The following is a 23,689-nucleotide window of genomic DNA, read 5'->3' as shown; positions in this document are numbered from 1 at the left end:
TTTCACTGTGTGATTCCTCAAAACTCTTGTATTAGAGACACATGGGATATATGCAAGTGACCCTTAAGAACATCTGGTGTTTTCGCTATATGGTGATTCTGAATGCCCATGCCTTTTTTTTCTTTTTAAGTTGTTTAATGGGTTTTGTTTTATTGGGCTGAATTTGTCCTTTAAACAACTTAAAAAGAAAAAAAAAAAACAAGAGGTTTGAGGAATCACACAGTGGTAATTCTAGCTTGGCTAAAATTTTATTTTAATTTTTACTGATTGTTTGTTTTTTCTGAGTGACCTTTTTCTCATTGTTCTATGCAGATTCAGGAAATCCAAGCAGTACTACACGAATGTGGAAATGTTACTAAACCAGACAGCATCCGACTAAGAGGGCATCAATGTGGACTAGGGATCTAACTGACAAATCAAAGCAGAAGGGTTATCTGTCAGTGCAAAACAATGTCAGGTACAAATGGCACAACTGTTCTATCCTATTATCAAAAATGCAGAGTTGTTCAAAACAAGAAAATGGGTAATTGTAACGTGAGATGTACATTTTACCAGAGGCTTCACTGTTTGAGGGCCTCTCCAGAAATCTTGGTTGAGTCTGATAAAGGGGAGAAGTATAAGAAGATATGTTAAGCTAAAGCAAATGTTTTTTCCCAGAACCTATGGTTCTTGGAAATCCTGCGGCACTTAAAAGTCCGTATCATGTACAGAATGTAAAAAATGTACAGTGCTGTATACATGTAACTGCTTTCACGGGAAGTGCAGCAAAACCTCTAAAAACTAAAACAAAAATGTTTCTCAAAGTTCATACATCTGCAATGGTTTCAGCTTAAAAATGCAATACCTTTAGCTTTCTGTACTCAAACATTCCTGGAAAGGTGTCACTCAGATTTGAAGAAAAACAAAAAAGGCTACATTTGACTCTCTAAGTACAGACAAAAAGAAGTTATGTCTTACCATAATGTTCCATCTGTTTTGTTGATCTTCGTTCATTCATTACAGATGGGTTATCGGTTCCGTCCTCGGAAACGAGCCAGCCAATATCAAGCTCGCATCATCCAAAAACTCTCGAGCCAAGGTCCTACCCAGAATGCTCAGCTCCCTGTTACCTCAGATTGAGTTTGCAAGTTGATAGATAAAAGTAGAGGCTATCTTTGGTCATAACAGACCTACCAGAAAGGAGTACATGAGATCAACCAAGAACCTCCGGAAGGGGGACGGAGGGTGGGAAGTAATGAATGAACGAAGATCAACAACACAGATGGAACATTATGGTAAGACATAACTTCTTTATCTGATGTTGTTAATCTTCCTTCATTCCTTACTGATGGGACAGAGTCCCCAGCTACTTGTATTCCTGGGTGGCCCTCATGGAAGGACATTCCTGAGCATCATGGAGCCAAAGGAAGCTCTACCTCTGGGGGCCAAGTCTAATTTGTAATGAAGAATAAAGGTATGAGGTTTGGCCCAAGTTGCAGCTGAGCAAATATCATTGAGGTTAGCCTTAGCATGGAAAGCTGCTGAAGTTGCCACAGATCTTGTAGAATGTGCTTTGACTCTATGAGGTAAGGTGAGATTGTTTTTGTTGAAGATAAAGGTGATACAATTTCTCAACCATGAAGCCAATGTAACTTTTGATACAGGATGACCCCATCTAGGTCCAGAAAAAGCCAGAAACAGTTGGTCCGATTTACGGGTAGATTTTGTTCTGTCCAGATAAAATCGTATGTCCCTATGAACATCCAAGGAGTGCAGGCAATACTCTCCCTTGTTAGAGTGGTTAGGAAAGAACACTGGAAGATCAATAAACTGGATGATAGATCGCTCTGACACCACCTTTGGTAAAAAGGTAGTACTGGTTCTCAGTGATACCCTATCCTTATGGAAGACAAAATAGGGAGGTTTAATGCATAAGGCCTGAAGTTCTGATAATCACGTGGCCGATGTGATTGCAATCAGAAACAAAGTTTTCCACGAGAAGTATCTTACGTCACAAGATGACGCAGGTTCAAAGGGTGGAGCTGTTAAAGCTTGCAGAACCAAAGCCAGATCCCAAGGTTGTACGGGTTCTCTAAAGGGAGGTTTTAGGTGGATAACCCCTTTCAAGAAAGTCTTACAGAGTCTGTGTGACATAAGTGAAGAATCCTGAAAACCAATATGAAAATTTGAGATGGCAGCTAAATGTACACGGATAGTAGAGGCAGACAGCCCAGAGTGCAAAAGATGTGACAAGTAATCCAATATCACCGAGACCAGGGCTGACAAGGGGTCTAATTGCTTATCTGCTGTCCATAGAGAGAACCTCTTCCATTTGTTAAGATAGATTCGTCTGGTGGATGATTTATGAGATGCAATAAGAATATTGCGAACAGGGGACGAAAAGTTTTCATGCCTAGCAATCATAAGAAGTGAATCAGATTGGGGTGAATCAGACCCTGCGGATGGCGGATCAACGCTGGGGATGGATTGAGGATCCACGGTTGATCTAGCAGGTGAGGCCAGAGGAAGGGGAACCAGACTTGTTGAAGCCAGTATGAAGAAATGAGGATCACTTTTCTCTTCAACCGTCGTGCTTTCTTTCGATATTGAGAGATGATGGGGAGAGGAGGATAGGCATAAAGAAGACCCGAGGGCCAGGCATGGACTAGAGCGTCCCTTGGTGACTGTCCCCAAGGGGGATCAGGGGCAAAGTAGTTGCTGCACTTGTAGTTGTTTGGGGGAGGCAAATAAGTTGCAGCACAGCTGGCCCCAGCGGTTGAAGATTTTTGCCTCTATCAGAGGATTGAGGGAGCACTCATGAGGCTGTAGAATGCACCTGCTCAATTTGTCCACTATCATGTTGGAGCTCCAGGGAATGTGCGTTGCAATCAGAAAGTGGTTGTGAGCTATCGCCCCTTGCCATATTTTCAAGGCCTGTCAGCATAACGGATAAGATCTGGTGCCCCCTTGTTTGTTGATATACCAGACCACTGACATGTTGTCTGATTGGATTGCAATAGTCCCTGACGGAAGGATGGAGTGAAATGCTCTCAGTTCCAGGACACTGATATGCAAAATGGCCTCTGACTCTGACCAGGTGCCTTGGACCGAGTTTCCCTCACATAGCCCCACCCCCCACCCCATCAGGGAGGAGTCTGTGGTCACCGTGGCTATCAGTTGATGGGGGTTGAAATGGCGAGACCATTGTTGGGGATTTCGAGATGCCCACCACAGTAAATCTTGCTTGCATCTCTGAGTTACACTTATTTGAAAAGACAAGGGATGTTGAAGGGGGTACCACTGAGTGAGAAGTAGCCACTGAAGAAGTCTCATGTGGAATCTGGCTAGAGGCACAATGGTAATCGAAGCTGCCTTTGACCCCAATAGCTGAAATACAGAATGAGCTGGGGATTTGTGGTGACAGAGCAGCAGCTGAACTTGTTGTCTTATTCTCTGAAGTCTGTGTTCTGGAAGGGATCTTATCCTGGGCTCAATGAGTTCGTTCCAATGAAACCTGCCCTAAAAAACAGGCGGGTGCATTATTGAGGAGTGATTGGCTGAGGCTGTGCTTAAATATCATAGTGTATAATGGTAAATTATCTGATGAAGGGCTAGAACCTGAAAGCGCTAAGAAGTGGACAAATTTATTCCGTGGCTTTATCCATTTAGTTCCAGTGTTGTTTGTGGATATAAGCTTCATTAATTTTTTGAATATAGTGGTGGTCTGCAGCGATTTTTACTTCTCTCTGGAAGGGATGCTGTGCACTTTCTCGTGTCCAACAGTACGCCTATAAATTCCAATGCCTGAGTTGGGGTTGTGTTGGATTTCTCCCAGTTCATAGTGATTCCCACATTTTGAGCTGTTAAGAAAGCATATTGCAGGGCTTCTTCCAGTAGACGTTTGGTGGGGGCGGTAAGGAGCCAGTCGTCTAGATATGTAAATGCCTGGAATCCTTAAAATTGCAAGTGAGCGATAACCACTGCCATGCATTTTGTGAACACTCTGGGGGCTGTAGAGAGATCGAAGGGCAGGGCTCAAAACTTGTAGTGACTGGTTCCTATACGGAAGCGGAGGTATCTTCTTGATTATTTTTATGTGGTAATACGCATCTTGAAGATCTACAGAGCACATCCCATCGTCTGCTTCCAGAAGAGGAAGGATAGACTGAACCATGACTATCCAGAATTTCTCTGTTTTTGCAAATTTGTTTAATGTACTGAGATCCTGAATTAGTCTCCAGTCCCCTGTCTTTTTTGGCACTAAGAAAAAACTCTGGTCAAAATGGCGTGCTTCTAAAGACCCATCTGATCACACTAAATTTAAACAGCTTAGAAACTCCACTAAATCTTCTGTACGACTTGATAAAAAAAACTTTTTCATTCATCTCCAGCAAAATAACCACCAAAACCCTAAGAAATTCTGGACAGGAATTAATGCTTTACTACACCCTGGCACATCTAAGACACCCACCCCTGTCAGTACTACCAAAAACACTCCTAAACAGATAGCAATTGACAGGATCGCTTCAGTAAAGAAGTTGTTAAAAGAGTCAGCTAACTCCCTTCCTCCCATGGCTTCTCTTTCACCACTGTCCTCCTTTCCATCTCCTCCCACTTTCCAACTACAACCTGTCTCTACATCCCTCATCAGTTCCCTCCTTCTAAAACTCAAACCTTCTACCCCCTCTGCTGACTTACTACCTGCGCAATATCTTCAAACTGCAGCCAAAGCAATTGCCTACCCTGTCTCTATCCTAATAAATAGAACCATCAATGAAGGCACTATCCCTTCCATCTGGAAGATCTCTCATATTATTCCCCTTCATAAGGGCGGGACCTCATCTGAACTCTCAAACTTCCGTCCAATTGCCCTACTTTCACCCTTAGCTAAAATCATAGAAAAATTCATTCACCAACAACTGCTTGACCACCTCCTTCTAAATGGACTACTAGCTCCCTCCCAGCATGGATTTCGTCCCTCCCATAGCACTACTACTGCCCTTCTTTCCTTCACTGATCACATAAATAAAAACCGCAATAATAACATCCTCTCATCTGATGTCTTTGTAGATCTCTCAAAAGCATTCGACATGGTTAATCATCAAATTCTCTTGAATCTTCTGAAATCACTTTCACTTGACACTCTGGCACTACAGTGGTTCAAGTCTTACCTAGATAATCAAAAACAGGCTGTCCTCTGGGAAAACACTCTATCCTCCCCTCTTCCTGTCTCACTTGGAGTCCCCCAAGGATCTATCTTGGGTCCCCTTTTATTCTCCATATTTATCAATGATCTTGCTTCTAGCATCCCCCAAGCCGTAACCATACAGTATGCAGATGACTCCACCTTAGTCTCCTCAGCCTCTAACCCAACTGAACTTCAATCCCTCACCCAAAATGTCTTTCAGCTTGTAGAAGAGTGGTTTTTACAGCGATGTCTCCTCCTTAACCCTAAAAAGACTAAACTACTGTTGTTCACTCCCACACAAAAATCTTCACCACTCCACTTCTCCATCGTATCTAAAAATGGCACAGTTATATCTCCTGACACATCAACCAAACTTTTAGGGGTTACCATCGATCATAGCCTAAACTATGACTCTCATATTAATACCACTATTAAATCTATTAATAAAAAGCTTGGCTCCCTGTATAAAATCAAGCCTTTCCTTACTCCTACAGCCAGAATTACCATTGCCCACTCCCATCTTATCTCTACTCTCCTGTATGCATCACCTTTATATACAAATCTATCTAAAACTAACCTGAACAAATTGGCTACCTCCTACAATAGTATAGCCAGATTTGCTACCAGCTCCCCTTTTAGATCTCACCATTGCCTAAATTTAAAACAACTTGGCTGGCTGGAACTTGAAAATCAACTTTTATCACAGCAACTTATAGTCATCCAAAAAATCCTTTACTTCCCTGAAAAAACACCTATCCTTACTAAACTTAATAGTCCCTATAAAAATCTTTCTAACCTTCGCTCTTCACACAAACTTTTAGTATCCACACATAAATCTAATAATAAAGCAGGTGACTCACTTTTCTCCTATACAGTGGGGAAAAGCTGGAACCTTCTTCCTAAGGACCTCACTATGATCTCCTCTTCCTCACTCTTCAAAAAGAAACTCAGACTTCATCTTACTAACCACTGGCTCTGTCCATGCAGCAACCCTGACTAAAATCTCTCCTCCTTTACAACACTACATTCTCTCTTCCTATGCTTATCCTCCCTACTCTCTTCTCATTCCTTAGGCCACTTAGCATGTTACTTATACTACCTTCTCCTTGCTTCTCATATTAGATTTTACTTCTCCTTCTTACCTTACTTTTACCAAACCTCTCTGTATTTCTCTCTCCTCTTTCCTTTTGTCTTTTTGTTCCACTGCTACTCTCCTCCCTATTTCCTTGCACTCTCTTAAAAAATAAATAAATAAATAAATAATTTTTTGTATAGAATTAAAGGAATGAGGTTTTCCTTTTATTTTAGCTGTATTGTTAATATTTGTAAACTATTATGTATTTCTTCTTGTCCATATATGCCTAATACCTTTGATTTGTTTTAAATTGTCTGTTCTTTTGGAGCTTTTCTCCTCGGGCCTCTACTGAAAATGGACATATATCCAGTTAGACTAGCCCGGTCAACAAATGTTAAATAAATAAAATAAATAAAAAAAGCTTGAGTAAAATCCGGATCCTATCTGGTCTGGGGGGACCATCTGGATGACTCTTTTTTTGTAGCAGCTTTTTGATTTTGTGTGCTGCTGTTTCCCAGTGACTGGGTGGAATGTCGGGTAACACTCTTGATGAGACTGGGCAAAGATGGAAGGCGATGTGATAGCCTCTGGATATAATCTGTTGTACCCAAGAGTCGGTTGTTACCTTTTGCCAGGCAGCTGGGTACAAGGAGAACTGACCCCCGACCGCTTCCAGAGGTGAGCAGTCGGGCAACGGTTCAGGAGCGCTGATAGAGTTGGCCAGAGAAAGAATCTCTGGAACCCCAGTTTCGTGGACCTCCTCTGCCCTGAAAGGGGTGTCTTCCATTGGAGTTTCCCCTCTGCCTCTAGGGGAAAGCTCGGCACGTGCAACCCGGAAAGAACCCTGTGATTTCTTGTGCCAGATTTTTCAGCTCCTCTGATTTCTGGAATAGAAATGCTGAAGAGTGGAGTATCACAGACCAATGGCAGACAAGGTCTTGCCATCTTGTTCACACCATGCCAGTGTATCCTTGATTTTAGGGCCAAACAAAGAGGTGGCCTCTATGGGGGCATTCATGAAAGAAGCCGTAAAGGAGTCCACAAAGCCACAAAGGCACATCTAAGCATGTCATCTGGTGTCTATACCTGTGCCTGCCGCTCTAGCTACCCCTTCCATTGAGTGAGAAATAAGACGCATGGAAGAGTTGGAAATGGACTCTAGGGTGGCAATGTGAGAAGCCATATTATCACGCACTTCGTCAGAAACAGCTCTTGCCAAGGTTTCAGAGAGCTGGTTGGTAAGATCTCACTGAAGCCTGGTAAAATGTGCCAAATAATTCAAAGACTTTACTGCGAAGGTCAATGAAGCAAAACACATTCCTCCCTAATCTGTCAATCACCCGGGACTCCTTGTTGGGCAGATAGACAGTTTGGCTCTCTCCTGTCAAATCCTTCTTAGCAGCAGCTGCCACCACCATAGCATCTACTGGAAGACCACGTGACCAGTAGGGGTGCTCAGCGGGGAGGTGATAATACTTTATCTGGCCTCTTAGGTATCGCTTCCATGGTATCAGAAGCCTTCCATGCGTGCTGCATGATGAGCTGGACAAGCTCACTGGCAGGCGGGGTGACCCAGGAGATATGGGGCCAGGCACGAAAAGCCTGAAGGAATACGGATTCCTCAGAGGAAGGATTAGAGGGATTTCAGTCACCCCTCTGCCTAAGGATCTCGAGGATGTCACAAAAGGACACTTCATCAGAGGGTGACCGTGGGGACCCTTCCCCATCATCAAAATCCGTATCTTCAGTCAGTGACTCCTCAGTGGAGTCCATGTGTTTCCTCTTACATGATGCTTTGCGGGGTGCTTCCTCAGTGGAAGGTTCTGGGGAAGACTGCAAAGAGGGGGTCTCCTGAGGAGGAGAGACCTGAGGCTCTTGTGCCCGGTGTCTGGGAGTTGAACCTTGTATCAGCTGCGGCACAGAGGGGGAAGAGGACTCCGTCAAATGAGCTTTGCCAGCGGAGGCAAGCACCCTCTCCATGGCCTGGAAGGCTGGCCCGCCCAAGGAGGGATGGGAGCCTGGACCCGAGCATGACAACCTCGGGACCGGGGTCACACCCCGCCTCGACGAGCCCGCCCCCAGACCAGGAGTCTCAAGAGGACCATGAACCATAAGAGAGAGACCATCCCTGGAAGGTGCCATAGAAAAAATCGGCATGGAGCCAGGAATGCCCTCCCCAACAGCACAGCCACTGGCCTGAGAAAAGCCTGATGCTCAGTGCACCAAAGGCCACAAGGACGACTCTGGTTCCAAAGTGAGATCCACTATTGGAGTCAGAGGGAGGAAAGCTGCTGTCAGAGTAATAGGCTTCGAAACTTGAGTGGAAGTTGACGGAGGAGTATATGTTGGGGTTTGAGGCAGAATATGCTCACCTGAATGAGGGAACGTGGATTTCGATGGTTGAGAGAGACCTCTGGCCACAAGCAACTGGTCAACAAGCCGCAACACATCCTGCTCAGAAAGACTCTTGGTTGACCTCATGGAGAAGGATGATGGTGATTCTGGCCTTTCCAGGAAAGGATTATACTGACTGCTTGCAAAAGGATCCAGTGAAGGGGACTATTTGGTCTTTGCTAATTTAATAGGTGCAGAGCTCGTAGCCAAGAAAGTCTGCACTGAAGAAAATGGTGTAGAAAATGTCTGCGCCTAAAATGTCAGTGCTGTAATAGTTTTAAGTGTCTGCACCATAAAGGCAAAGGTCTGCCATGAAGGATACAGTGCCGTAGTGGAAAGTGTCTGCACCAGCAATAAGGACAGTGCCGAGAAAGACTGCACCGAAGTATATGTCGGTGCTGAAAAAGTCTGCATCGTGGAGTACAGAAGAGTCATACTTGGAGTCGAAGGAGACTGTACCAATGGTGCCGAAGGGGACTGAACCTGTATTGACGGTGCCGTTAGGGGTTGTGACAGAACTGTCTGAACCGTAGTTTACGGCATCGGGAACTCCAGTGCCGATATCGATAAAGGAGACATGGCTGTAGTTAGGATCATTTGGGGCGGTGCCGAGCCTGGAGCGGACAGGGTCACAGGTGGCAGCGCCGGAGTAATAATCAATTTCACCTTCTTATGAGTCGACTCCCTATGATCTCCAGTGGGAGAAGAAGGGAGTGACCTTGATGAAGAAGAGTAAGAATGCCTCTTGTGGGGTTTAATAGGAAGGGGTGAGCCCTTCGACCCAGAAATAGCCTCAGAGAAAGGAGACTTGAGGATGTTTGTTTGTGTCTTTCGGCTTTTCCTGGTTAGGGGTAGCTACAGCGGAACTCCGGTCCGCTAATGATTGGTAGTGGATTTTTACGTACCGGGTTACCAGCCCTGACGCACAACCTTCAATGAAGGCACGCCCCATTCACGTATGCCTCCACACGCTCTAACTGAGAATCGAACGGGACAACGTCTTGCTATGAGGCGACAATGCTACCGCAGCACCACCACCGCAGTGAAAGGAGACTTGAGGATACCTTTCAAAATTAACTTATTCTTCCTCTCGTTGAGAATCCTGGTAAAGACATTTTTACAAATCCCACACAGAAGATCTACAGTCAAGTGAGAGACATTAAGACAGTAGACACATAAGTCATGGCCATCGGAAAGCGGTAACTTACGGCCACAATCCTTACACTGCTTGAAACCAATGGAACTTTTTTTTATCCGACATAGTTGTTCTGGAGAAGCACAGTAGCAAAAGGAAGAATAACGGCTACCCAAGAAAAAGGGTAAAAGAGAAAAGACTAAAGGGAGAGAATCTAAAGTGTGCGATAGGGTAGGAAGATATTAGAATAAACTTTTGAGAAAAAAATTTAGAGTAACAACAATATATAAATTGTCAAAAATTTAGACACTTAGCTGAGAGAGTGGCTTGACACGGTTGTTCAGCAACGTGGCAAACAAGATCTGTGGTAATAGGGAGCAGAGCATTCTGGGTAGGACCTTGGCTCGAGAGTTTTTGGCTGACGTGAACATGATATTGGCCGGCTCGGTTCCGGGGGCCGGAACCGATAACCCATCAGTAAGGAATAAATGAAGATTAACAACATCAGATCAAACTGTTAGTTACAATCAGTTATTGCCTTTCTTAAGTCCAGTACAAGCAAACTGCATTTCTGGACAAACCACAAGCTGGAATCCATGGCCTTTGAAGATTTTCATCTACTGTTCAGACTGTCTAGTCACAGGTAGATAGATCATCAAATATGAGATTAGGTACTAGCAGACAATGGTCCAAATACGTTATTAATATATACTTTTATTGTATGCCATCCGTCCTTTTAAATACATTTATTTTGAAATTTCTTTGTGCAAACACAACCCCATGTACAGTGGTTACAAAGTGCATTGTTTGATTTATTTAAAATAAAGAATTTTTATATTCAGTTTTAAATGCTTCCGAATGGTTATTTATTTACTATTAACTTAACAGTATGTAAACAGGAATGGTGTACTCAATAATTGCTGGCTTTCACATTTTGGAGCATTATTAATCAAGCTACAGCTACTATATCAATGCTCAGCAGTTGACTTATTTTAAGAATAAAAAGAAATGTTGCTCTTGCTGTACTATCTGAATGCATTATGTAAAGACAAGGAGGTTTCATAACTTCCTATCAACTCATCTTAATTTGAACAGTGATTTATCACTCAGGCATCGTTGAACATCCTAATCAGTGACATTCTGACATAAAAAGATAACATCAACGGAGGCAGAAAACTGTAAAGCTGCACCATTCACTTGCACTACCACTGTGGTATAAGTAAAACAGATAGCAGAGATTTGCCACTTGTTTGTTAGTGTAGTGATGCTGATCTCTGATTAGCAAACACATTATCCTGGTTCAAGCCTACATATAGGAGGCTTTTTGTCTGCATTTAATTACAGTCCCTTTCCAGTTCAATTTCATGATCGTAACCAGTTTTCTTCCATGTGAATATCTGTAGTGCAGTAATTAGGTTGGAGGTTGCAGTTGTAGTATGTGGTTTACTTATTCATTTATTTTTGTAGTTTGTTATGTATTTCATATTTTTGGATTATGTTATTGGGAAGGTTTTGTGCCACGTTATTGGGGAAGACTTGTTTCCTTCCCTTCAATCGATGTTATCTTCTTTTATCAGAAAGTTGCAGACGTGGTCGTTCGACATTGCGTGAGTAATGTACTGCTGCTTGATCACACAAGGACGTTCAGTGCTGTCTGAGTGATGTACTGCTGCTTGATATTTAATGATTCCATCAGAATGTAGGATATTAGACAAGGAATGGAGAGTTGGTACTGGAAAGATACCATTAACTGCTCCTAGAAAATAAGGCACTGATGTTTGCATGCAAAATAATCTTGGTCAAGTTTGAATTATTGTTCTTAAAATTACACTGGAAGGCACCAATTTCAGTCTGCGGTTGGTGAAATCCTAGGGAGCCTGCAATTATTAACTCTAATCTGCAGCTATACATTGTAAAGCTTATTTGTGTGTTTAGGTGTTGGCTATTTGCTAAGGTGAAGGTGTGCATATCTAATTGTCCCTCCCATACTATTTGGCACCAGAGTTGCATACATCACATATAAATTGAAGGCTGTAGTGTGAATTATGAGACCACAGCCTCTTGTCCATCACACCTATATTTGCATATATCATAGACTGGATACCGAAGGGATAGTGGTAGGGATGGATGAACAGTAGGAGAAGATACATATTGTAGCCTTACTCACGGTGTTACTGGAAAGAGCTTAAATTTAAAGTAGACACTTTTTAAAAAATTAATACAGTCACATACAGTAATGCAAAAAATGGCAGTGACCTTGGATAAAGAAAATGAGAAATTACAGACTCATTTTTGTTTATCTTCTGAAGTTGTCCAGCTTTTGTAGCTGACTAGGCTCAAATGAAGTGAATACAATGCAAACTTGGGTGAAGTCCAGGACTGACATGCTGGGGTTAGTCCTGAGGTTGTTTAACAGATGAACACTGAAGAACTGGAACAATCTCTCTTACACATTTTAGGATTGACAAGGAACAAAATAATAATCCAAAACTAGCTACTGGCTAGGCTCCTTGCAATGGAAAAATGGTGGGAGATGGTTAAGCATACTGCATCCTGTAAGAGGAGACTAGCCTCCAAGGCTGAAGTACATATTTAGTATAAGACAAAGAAGCCATGCCATTTCTAGAAACAATGGTTAGAATGAATCCTTAGGGAATACAGAATACATCCATCCATCCTCAACCCCTTTTCCCATTTTGCACAAGGGGTCGGGGTGTCACTTCAGCAGTGACAATCATCTCAAGCCAAGGTTTATACTGCCAGGTGGCAAGCCCTGCCACAGTAGTTTTTCCATACTACGCAATTACAAACACACACACTCTCACCTACGGCCAATTTAGAGTGTCCAATCCACCTACTGCATGTTGTTGGAATGTGGGAGGAAACCGGAGCACCCGGAGGAAGCCCACATGACTGCAGGGAGGAGATGCAGACTCCACACAGAAGGCACCCCAACCGAGAATCAAACTGGAGAACCTCTTGCCATCAGGCGACAACACTAATCGCTGCACCACAACGGCAACTTAATGGGAAAATGTTAAATCTCCTAAACACATTATTCAGAAAGTAAAGCTCAAAAGTAGATGAGGAGAAGGAATTAATTTTATTCTTGTATATTATCTGACATGCTGTTAAATATATAACAAGCATTTTCTATGTATTGTAGTTTAGCAGTTTATTGTGGTTTTAGGCAGAGGAATATTTATCTTAATCTTATGACCTTCTGTCTTATTTTTTATGTTTAAAGTTCTCTTTGTTAAAGAGTCAGGATCTGACTATTCAATAAAGAAAAGTAAATTATGTGAGCTGCAATTAGAAATGCACAATGAAAGTTTCAAAGATTTTGTAATAAAACAAATTACTAAGTTATTGTATTTTCTGTTACAGCTGGCAGAACTACTTGCCACAGCAGTTTGAATGATCAATGTTTGTAGTAAAGTTCAGCTGTTTCATAATGAAATAAAAATCAATATATATTGAAAATAGGACACACAGAAGATGAAGCATACCAAATAGGATGAGCGTAAGAGAAACAGTCACTGTAAATAGCAATGTGTATTCATTCATGCTATTACTTGACCCCACTAAAACATAACCCCATTCAGTAATGAACAACATGTGCATTTGGATAACACTTCAGTTATAATAACATGGGTTTTGCAATTTCTGTATTGTGAAGTTTGCTACCTCACTGGTTAAGATAATGACAGACAAAACAGATACAGGTCCCAAATAAAGGTCTACTTATGCATATAAGAATACACAAAGATCAGACTCTTACATATCTATTAATAATGCTCTTAATAAGAATTCAGATAAAGTATATTTTAATGGAATGCATATGCTTTATGTTAGTAGTCAAGGGTACAGGGTTTGGTATCTTCCACCTCTCTGAACAAGTAGCTTATTAACCAGACACTGCTCCCTGGTCACCCCTAAAAAGGGACAGTGAATAAAATAAAATAAAAAAGATATTCCATACAGCATGCTATGGTTATGAGAATTATGCACAGCAAAACATGTTCTGACTGATGATGTGACTGGAATATTATGTACACTGCTTTTGCAGTGGTTGTCTTCTGCACCGAAAAGGTATTCTGAAGAGTGTCTTCAGCAACAAACAAACAAAATGGCCACATAATCTGACAGCCCCCTTTAAGTTCACATGTCTGTAGGCAACCTGTTCTGTTGAAGAACTTACAGTCACCAGCTGATAATTAGCTCATAGACTATAGCAGACATGAATACCTCATCAGAAATGCTATCTTATACAAGTATATAGGTTCACGTAAATTAAGCACAAAGGCTTTCAATTTGTCAACAATTAAACAAAGATGCATATCACTGCAGAGGATAGCGATTCACATAAATAGGAAGTAATTAGGTGTCTGTGTTCCAGAAAGTGAAATTTAAAAACAAATGTGCATGTTAATGTGTATCTTAAAACCTGTAGAACATTAAAATAAGGAGAACACTCCTTACCTTGTCAATGCAAGACTTTGCATTTAGAAAAAATAGTTCCACAGTTGCATTGTCCTTCAGGAATGCAATGTTTTCAATATAAAACCTAAAAGAGAAAGTTAATTTTATCTTGGTCTTTCTAAAATAACTGTACAAGTACCATACATTCTTTGTATTCACTCCTAAGTATTCTGCAATTCCTAGAGTAACAGTAAAACTATACACAATGTCCTTTAATATTAAGTCATTGTATTGTAGTTCAGATCTCAAGAGTATCTATTTACTGACTCTCTCAACTTTCTCACAAAACTCTCTTTCTGAAACATTTTTTCAAGAATTATGAACACAATAAATTTTTGCTGTTGAAATGTAAAAGTATTTTCATTCCAATGTGTCAACCACTTCTTGCATTTCAGAATATGTGTGAGCAACAATGATATGATTTACTCAGTGTCAATATCAACATTATAACTTAGATAAAAATGAAAACATGGCATTAAAGGAACTGCATCTGAATGATGGTATAGTAATTAAACCAGCTGATAAGGGAGGTGCAATAGTTATATTATATAAAATTGATAATGTAAATAGTATGAACAATTTATGACATGATGCCCTTATATTTAAAAAGGTTGATGGACTTTTTGTTGCTCAATTAATACATAAAGTGAAGAGCTGCTCGTATGACTTACAACTGGATGATGCTATAAGATTAGATTTATACATATATATGTATATTTCTAAACCTATGATAGCATTTATTTATGGTCTACCTAAGAAAGATAAAGATCTCATACACTCCCATACGTAATACAGTATCCAGTTCAGGGTGAGTAACTGAACCTACTTCAAAATATTTTGAGTCTGTTTTACAGACGTTATGGCCACGTGAAGGGTTATATCAAGGATACCAGAGATTTTGTTACTAAATTACCTAAATGGTACTGTAATACGACAAAGACTTTGTTTTTATTTGTGGTACTGGATGTTAAATCCCTTTTCACAGTCATTCCTAATGAGGTGTGTATACAAGCTGTGAGAAACCATCTTTTTCGGTTTACTAATAACTCTAATAGAGATATTGAAACTATCTATATCCTATTGGATTTAATTCTTACACATAATATTTTTGTTTGAAAAAGATTTTTATTATTAGCTAATTGTCATAGTAATGGGAACTCTATTTGCTAATACATATACAAATATTACATTATCTGGCTGGGATAATAAATCTATTTTAATAAAATGCATCATATTATGTATGACAGTATTCTTTTTTATATGTGCTTTGTAGATGATATTTTAATATGGGACAATAATTAGACTAATTTAAATAGTTTTATTTTATTTTTATACACTACAACTGATTTTATAAGGTTAAGATTTCCTTCTCTATGAAGTCTATAAACTATTTAGATGTGTGAATTTACATGGAAATGGTGAGTTAGGATGTACAAGCATGTAAACACTTTGATTATAATAGTCTGCATCCTAGGTATACTTATAAGAGTATAGTAGATAGTGTTTGAGAGCAGATAGATTAAATACTAAAGATAATGATTTTATTGCAGAGATTGATAATATGTCTAGTTGGTTTAGTAGTAGAAATTATGGTAAAATGTTATAAATAAATAATGTAAGCATTATAAATGAATATAAGAGTGCTGTGAAACCCTACTTTTTTATCTGATGATGTTCCTTCATCTAGAACTGAGGACTCTGTCCAATCTATTCAGTACATAAAATTTAACAGACATACTAATTTTATTAAAAATATTATTCGTAATAACTGGTCTATTTTTACTTCTACTCCTGAGATTCAAAATATTGTTGCTAATACTCTTGACATTTATACATAAGAAAAATGAATTTCAAACAAAAAGTCTGCTATAACAGAAATGTCCTTTATATTCATTTAATATTTTAACGAAATCTACTGTACCATGTTATAATTGTCAGTTCTGTAGTTTTATTAATAAGAAAAATAAATGCATGCATCCATTAGCAAAGTGTTCCCATTTAATTGTAATGCCACCTGTATAATTGCTAACTTTATATCTTTAGCAACATGTGAAAAATGTAATTGTTTTTATGTGGGAAAAGTGAACAGAATGTTAAAAGAAAGTATATCTGAACATATTGCAGATATATGCAGATAGATTAACACAAATGATTTAGCCAAACACGTCATTGATAATGGGATTGCACATGTGTTCACATTTACAGCAATTACTACCCTTCAAACAGATATTAGAAGGGGTGATATATCTTTAAGAGCAGAACGTATTAAATATAAATGGATAAATTATTTTAGTGCAAATAAATATCCAGATTTAAATAATACTGTTAGTATTAAGCCTATTTTGCGAATGAAGCCTTTGTATATTTCATTTTAGATATTTTATTGTTAAATTAAAAATGTTTTATTACATCGTGTTCTGATTGGTGTAATGTGATCATGTGGTTTCTATATAAATTTTAAATTATCTTACTTGTACTTAAGCACTGAAGAAGAGATTGTTGTCTTGAAAGCTTTGCTATTAATAAAACCTTTTATTTTATTTCAGATGGAGAAGACTGAAACTTTTTGTTTTTTCTTGGTCCTTTTGGTCATTCCCTCCTTAGCCAACAGATTCCTGGTGTTGTTCTCTTTCTGTCTTATACCACATCATATTCTTCCAGGATTTATTTTTCACTGTATTCCTATATATAATTCCTATGTTTTCAACTATTAAAGTTACTAAACAATTTGACATCTCTGTTGGTATCCTTCTCAGACCACAGGTTTTATGCTCCTAAGTGAAGAGATAACTGCTGGGAGGTGACTGAATCTGAAGTATCATGAGAGCACTTTGCTAAACCACAAGCTTGAAGAAGATTATTGCAGTCAAGGTTTACCCCTGCCCTGAGGTAGCGTGACCTAAGACTAAGTTTAGGAGTACAGGGGAAAAATATGGCAGTAAGGAACTTTCCCTATGCAAACAAAGGTGTGATTTCAGGTAAAAGGTGATAAACTTTGTTTGTGACAGACTTGTTTTTCCATTAACTGACTTTCAACTGACTGCCATGGACTCACCCTACCTAACTCAAAGCTGCTGGCTGTGTGGGTGAGTTTACTAAGCAGAAACTTGACAAAAGGCAACAAAAGCAAAACTAGAAATTAAAAAAAAAGGAAAAAAAGACTAAGTGGCAGTACAGGAACTAAACGTTGGAGTAGTACATAGCGCTCTCCACATCAATAGATCTTTGACAGCAAGAGACTCTTAATAACAGTAAAATACAAGAACCTCTAGCTCACAGTATCAATCAGCTCATTTTGTTACATCAAACAGATATCTACTTGTCACGAGATAGTGTCTGTCTTGAACTGAGGTACTATAGGCATTAGCTGTAATAAGTCAATATATAAAAGTCATGTATTTATACAATATATATATTTATGCATAACACAGAAACAGAGAACAAGATAATACAGTTTAGAGAATGAGTGATATGTGTACCATCACACTGACTGGAGAATGAGCGTTCTCCAGCAGGGTGTTAATGTACAGGTAATGCCCACTGAAAAAACACTTCATGACACCATATACAGAAAAATAAACAAATGCAGATTTGCTGTTTAACAAGTGTAAAATTAAAAAAAGAAAAAAAAAACAAATAAAAAAGAAGACATTTGTGTACATGGGTCAGTGCTTGAGTGTGTGTTTGGGAGAGAGAGAGACAGAGACAAAGGTGCATGTGAGAGAGTGAGACAGAGAGAAAAAGAGACACAGAGATAGTGAGACAGGGAAGACTAATGTTTTAGACTGCAGTATGCAGTCTCAGTTTGTAAGTCTCAAAAAATAAGAAATATGAAACTCTAATGCCTAGCATTATTGACTGACCTTAATCCTCTCTAATTTACTGTACTAGGGAACAGTCAAGAACTAGGCTGCAAAATGAGATAATTAAGTGGCAGGAGGGGTTACAGCAAAGAGTCTGGAATTGCTTGTTTGTGTGTGTGTGTGTGTGTGTGTGTGTGTGTGTGTGTGTGTGTGTGTGTGTGTGTGTGTGTGTGTGTGTGTGTGTGTGTGTGTTTGTGAAGACATGAAAAACTTGCATGACTTATTTTGGATGTAAAATCTTCATCCAATAACCATTACATGTGTTAAAACAAGTTTGGAGCTTTAGGTGGATGAACTATTTTATATCAAAAATATATTAAAAAAGTATTTATTAACAAAAATTAACAACAAATACAAAATAACTTTAACAGATTTTAATATCAAATCCAAAAACAGATAACATACGACAAAAAAGAACGGACTCCACTGACAAAAGATCGCACCCTCACTAAAGATTTTAACTTCTTTATTCCAACACACAAACGATTAAGTGCTTTCATCCACAGGAATGTGGACTTCATCGGAATAACTATTACTAATCGATTACAACTTATATATATGCATTTTTTGGTGCCAAAAATTCAATGTTAAAAAAACAGACCCTACTTTTAAAAGAGCAAACACATCAATTAAAACATATAATATTACTCTATAAACATCCACTATATATATATATATATATATATATATATATATATATATATATATATATATATATATATATATATATATATATATACATATTAAATACTTTGGACATAAAACATAAAAAATAAAAAATATATATTTTAATATTTTGATGTATTAATACATAGTACTGTCTCAGATAAATGAATATAATATTAATGCACAAACATGAAACCCGATAAGGGTGGGGGGTGGGGGGTTGTGATTTATGATGCATTAGAGTATGTTGCCAAAATATTTGAGATTTTACAGACTTCTGGGAATTATGAAACGGTATCTGTCAATGAAATACAGGTTGCTTTCAAGCACATTGACATGTATTTAGTGGAATTTCTTTTGGATAACCGTATTACTAATGAGGTTTATAATTTCCTGAAAGTGGAATATCCAATTATGGCTACAACAGTCGACATACCTAAGATACATAAGAGCATCAGCAATCCACCCTTTTGGACAATTATATTAGACAGTTGTTCTAAAACATTCCCTTTGGGAGTGGCCATTGACAAATGGTTAAAAAATATTTATGGGACTATCCCACATATGGTGAAAGATTTGTGGTGATTTCTTAGTAGCCTCACTTCAAGTGTTTGGAAAGAAGGGCTGTATTACATCACAACTGATGTGGTAGACTTATTTTCTTGCACTCCTAAGCAGTTAGGACTTGATGGGTTTTGCAATAGTATCAAGACAATATGCTAATTTCGACTGGGAATTTGTCACCCTCATCCTGGAGATGATGTTGTTTGTGCTTGACAACAACTTTATTTACTTTGAGGGGAGTATTATAGGCAAACCAGGGGTGTGGTCATGGGGGCAGCTTGTGCTCCCATGTTCGCAAACCTGGTTATGTTGGACTGGGAGACTCATCATATTTTTCAGAGTAGATTTTACAAGCGCATTCAACATTACTCCAGGTTTCTGGATGACATTTTCGTATTGTGGGAGGGTCCCTATGAATTATTCGAAGAATTTATGAATTACATCAATAATTCAACCACATTTTTACAATTCACCCACACGTGCAACACTAGGGGTATAGCACACTTGGACACATATATATCTCATACTAACTGTGGATTTAAGTCCAATATATATAGGAAGGAAACCTTCTCTAATAGTTACCTTGAATACACTAGTAATCACCTCAGAAAATTAATGAAGAATATTTTTAAGGGGCAATGTATACGAGCTGCCCGGATGACCTCTCAACAGTCTGACATGGTTAAGGAAATTGAATTCATATGGACCCTGTTTAAGCAGAGGGGGTACCCCATGTACATGTTAGATGACGTTAAGATGTATGTTATAAGTTGAATGTGGTAAAAAATACCCACCTATACTGGGGAAACATTTATCTGAAACCATATCTAGAGAAATGTAAAATAATGAAACAAACTATCAAAGACCATGTATTTTGGAATATTCACCATACGTTAGTAAAGTAAAGCAGATAATGGTTAATAATTGAAATATTTTATTGCCAGATAACGACATAAGGAACGTGGTGGGGTCAGCACCATTTCTTGTTTATAAAATGGGTAATAATTTAAAAAGGAGTTTGGAATATAATTGGGTTAGTAGACTTCATAACAATAAACATACTAGAAAATGTGAATGTTGCAGGCAATCTTTTGCTATACTTGAAGATGAAGGTGTTGTTCTAGAAAATGTAAACAAAACCAAAGTCACCTTCATGCAGGGGAATTGCAATTCCAAATATGTTGTATATATGGCTAAGTGCATGGACTGTCCATGTTACTATATTGGTAAAAGAGAGAGAGGCCTTAATAGGATATATGATCATTTATACAATATTAAAAAGAAAGACAGGACTAATGCTCTATATAGGCACATGGAGGTGAAGAGGGAAGGACAGTTATTTAAGTTTGCAATTCTTGAACAGACCAAAATGGGTCCGAGAGGGGATAACAAATAAGGCTTTGTTGGGGTATAAGGAGACTAAGTGGCAGTTGTTAACAGATGTTTTAAACATCCCTGGTCTTAATGACCATATAACAATTAAGCCTATTTTACAAATGTGAATATAGGTGGAAATTGTTTTTTTAAAAAGTAGTGGAGTACATTACATTCTGCTATGGTGTGTTGTGATTGAATTTATTGTTTAAGTGTATGTGCATTAATATTATATTCATTCATCTACGACAATACTATATATTAATACATCAAAATATTAAAATATATATTTTCATTTTTTATGTTTTATGTCCAAAGTATTTAATATGTTCTTATATATATATATATATATATATATATATATATATATATATATATAGTGGATGTTTATAGATTAATATTACATTTATATGTTTTAATTGATGTGTTTGCTCTATTAAAAGTAGGGTCTGTTTTTTTTTAACAGCGAATTTTTGGCACCAAAAAATACATATATAAGTTGTAATCAATTAGTAGTAATTATTCTAATAAAGTCCACATTCCTGTGGATGAAAGAGCTTAATCGTTTGTGTGTTGGAATAAAAAAGTTACAATCTTTAGTGAGGGTGCGCTCTTTTGTCAGTAGAGTGCGTTATTTTTTGGTATGTTTTATCTGTTTTTGGACTTATTTGTTGTATTCACGCCAATAGATTTTAATATCACAGACAAATTATGGTATGCATTACCAGGCTATAATTCATACCACACCTTTTGGCCAACTAACCTGGACCGAAACAGTAAAGGTGGAGGCATGTCCATATTCATTAAGTGTATCCACACCTTCAGGCTAGCTGCTCAGCATAATGCATCCGAGATTATCCAAATGCAACTAACTCTGGGCAAGACCGCAACCCAAACTGTAGCTTGCTACAGATCACCCACCATGCCCCAGGATTCCCACTCTTCATTTCTTGATACAGTGGAAAATATGAGGGTACAACCTAACACCCTAATAATGGGCGATTTCAACTACCCCACCATTAACTGGGAAAACTACTCATGTATCAACTGTTGTGCACAACGTTTTCTGGAATTCATAAATTCCAATGCCTTGGATCAACTTATCCACACTCCCACCAGGGGCAGCAATATCCTAGACCTGGTCAATACCAACATGGGTAACCAGCGTTCCACACCAGAGGTCAATTCTTTGTTGGTCAGATCCGACCACAAGCTAATCACCCTAGACATCCACATCCAACCCACTACATCCCTGGACATCCACATCCCACCCCACATCCTACCGCCGTAAAAAAATTCTCCACAGCCAACTTCACGCTTCTTAAGACAGAAGTGGCAAACTTCATGACACCCATGCTGACGGACAATAGAGGTACGACTGCTGAATCCTAAAAAAATGCACTTTATAAGCACACGCAATCCCTAACAGAACCAAGATGCTATCCTCCAAAAAAAGGAAGCCAATCTGGTGGTCCCCTGCCATAAACAAACTCTACAACAGAAGAAAGAAAATGTTGCAAAAAGGAGTAAAATCCCATGACTGGAGGAACTCCGTGGTCAGCCTCAGTAAGAAGCTGAGATCCCTCATAAAATCCTCCAAAGCTAGTTACGAAAACAAAATCGCCACTGATTCTAAAGACAACCACAAAGCATTCTATAGCTATGTCAAGAATCTTAACGACAACACTCAGATCTGCTCTGAGTTACAGCACAATGGCACTAAATATACAGAACCAACTAATATTGCCAACATCCTGGCAGATAGGTTCAGTGATAACTTTACCCCTCTCTCACCCCCTAAAAGGCCTATCTCTATACCGGAAGAATGCAAAGTTCCGGTAATCACGGCTGCACAGGTAAAAAACACACTCTCCAAAGCCAAGAACACAGCATCCATGGAACCTGACAACATCCCAGGCTGCGTTCTACATGAACTACAGAAAGAACTGGCAACCCACCTATGTACCATGTTCAGTCATAGCCTCACCTCAGGCTTTGTGCCCTCTGAATGGCGCACAACAACGGTTATCCCACTCCACAAAGGGGGAGCCAGCACAGACCCCGGAAACTATCACCCCATTAGCCTGATGTGCCTGGTCTGTAAGGCTATGGAATGTATCTTCATGGAACTTATAAACAATGACACTGGTAATCTCCAAACTCTGGACCCTGCCCAGTTTGGGTTTGTAAAAGGCAGATCATGTCTCCTAAACATGACAGACTTCTTTGAAGCAGTCACCAAAGCCGTACATGAGGGTAAGGTGGTTCACACAGCCTATCTAGATCTCACCAAGGCTTTCAACACCATCCCTCACTCTGGAATTATAGATAAACTCACTAAACTAGGTATAAATCCCTATGTCACAAGCTGGGTTGCCAACTGGCTCACTGACAGAACCCACACTGTGAAAGTAGCAGACTCTAAATCCAACTTCAGACCAGTGATAAGTGGAGTACCACAGGATTCAGTCCTGGGTCCTCTTCTGTTTGGTATCAACTTCTCTGAAGTACAGGCTAACACAGAAGGTCTTTGGCTAACAAAGTTTGCAGATGACTGCAAACTAGGAGCCATAATCAAAACTCCTAATGGTGTGGACATCCTAAAAAAGAGCCTCACTGAGACAGATGCCTGGTGTGAAAGCCATGGCCTCAAGCTCAATGCCAAAAAGTGCATTGTCATCCTATCTGGTAAAAACTCTGTACCCATGAACTACCACATAGGCGGTAGTCTACTTAACACCAAAAGTGTGATGAGACCTTGGGACACAGGTGGACAGTAGTCTCTCCTTTGATAATCACATCGCCACATTAGTCAGGAAATCCTTCTACATGGCACACCTCATCACAAAAGGTTTCTCATCCAGGAAAAAGAGGTCATTGTTCCCCTCTACTCATCACTCATTAGACTCAATATAGAGTACAACGCCCCTTTTGGTATGTACCTCACAAGACATCTACAACAACTGGAA

At 39.2% G+C, this 23,689-nt stretch overlaps 1 protein-coding gene across 2 annotated transcripts in view; it reads right to left on the bottom strand.

Moving 5' to 3' along the window:
* Positions 1-23,689, bottom strand: part of FRMD4B (FERM domain containing 4B) — a 2,055,076-nt gene that overhangs the window by 1,244,672 nt on the left and 786,715 nt on the right. For both annotated transcript variants that reach the window (XM_044077901.1, XM_044077900.1), the window contains exon 5: positions 14,254-14,338. In XM_044077901.1, coding sequence (XP_043933836.1) covers positions 14,254-14,338 — 85 coding nt within the window. The remainder of the gene's footprint in view (positions 1-14,253; positions 14,339-23,689) is intronic.

Source organism: Protopterus annectens, chromosome 7.part0, assembly GCF_019279795.1.
Source record: "Protopterus annectens isolate FY-2018-M chromosome 7.part0, PAN1.0, whole genome shotgun sequence".
Taxonomy (NCBI): domain Eukaryota; kingdom Metazoa; phylum Chordata; order Ceratodontiformes; family Protopteridae; genus Protopterus; species Protopterus annectens.
Note: the sequence above shows the minus strand (reverse complement) of the source record. Positions and strands in the feature narration are given on the sequence as shown.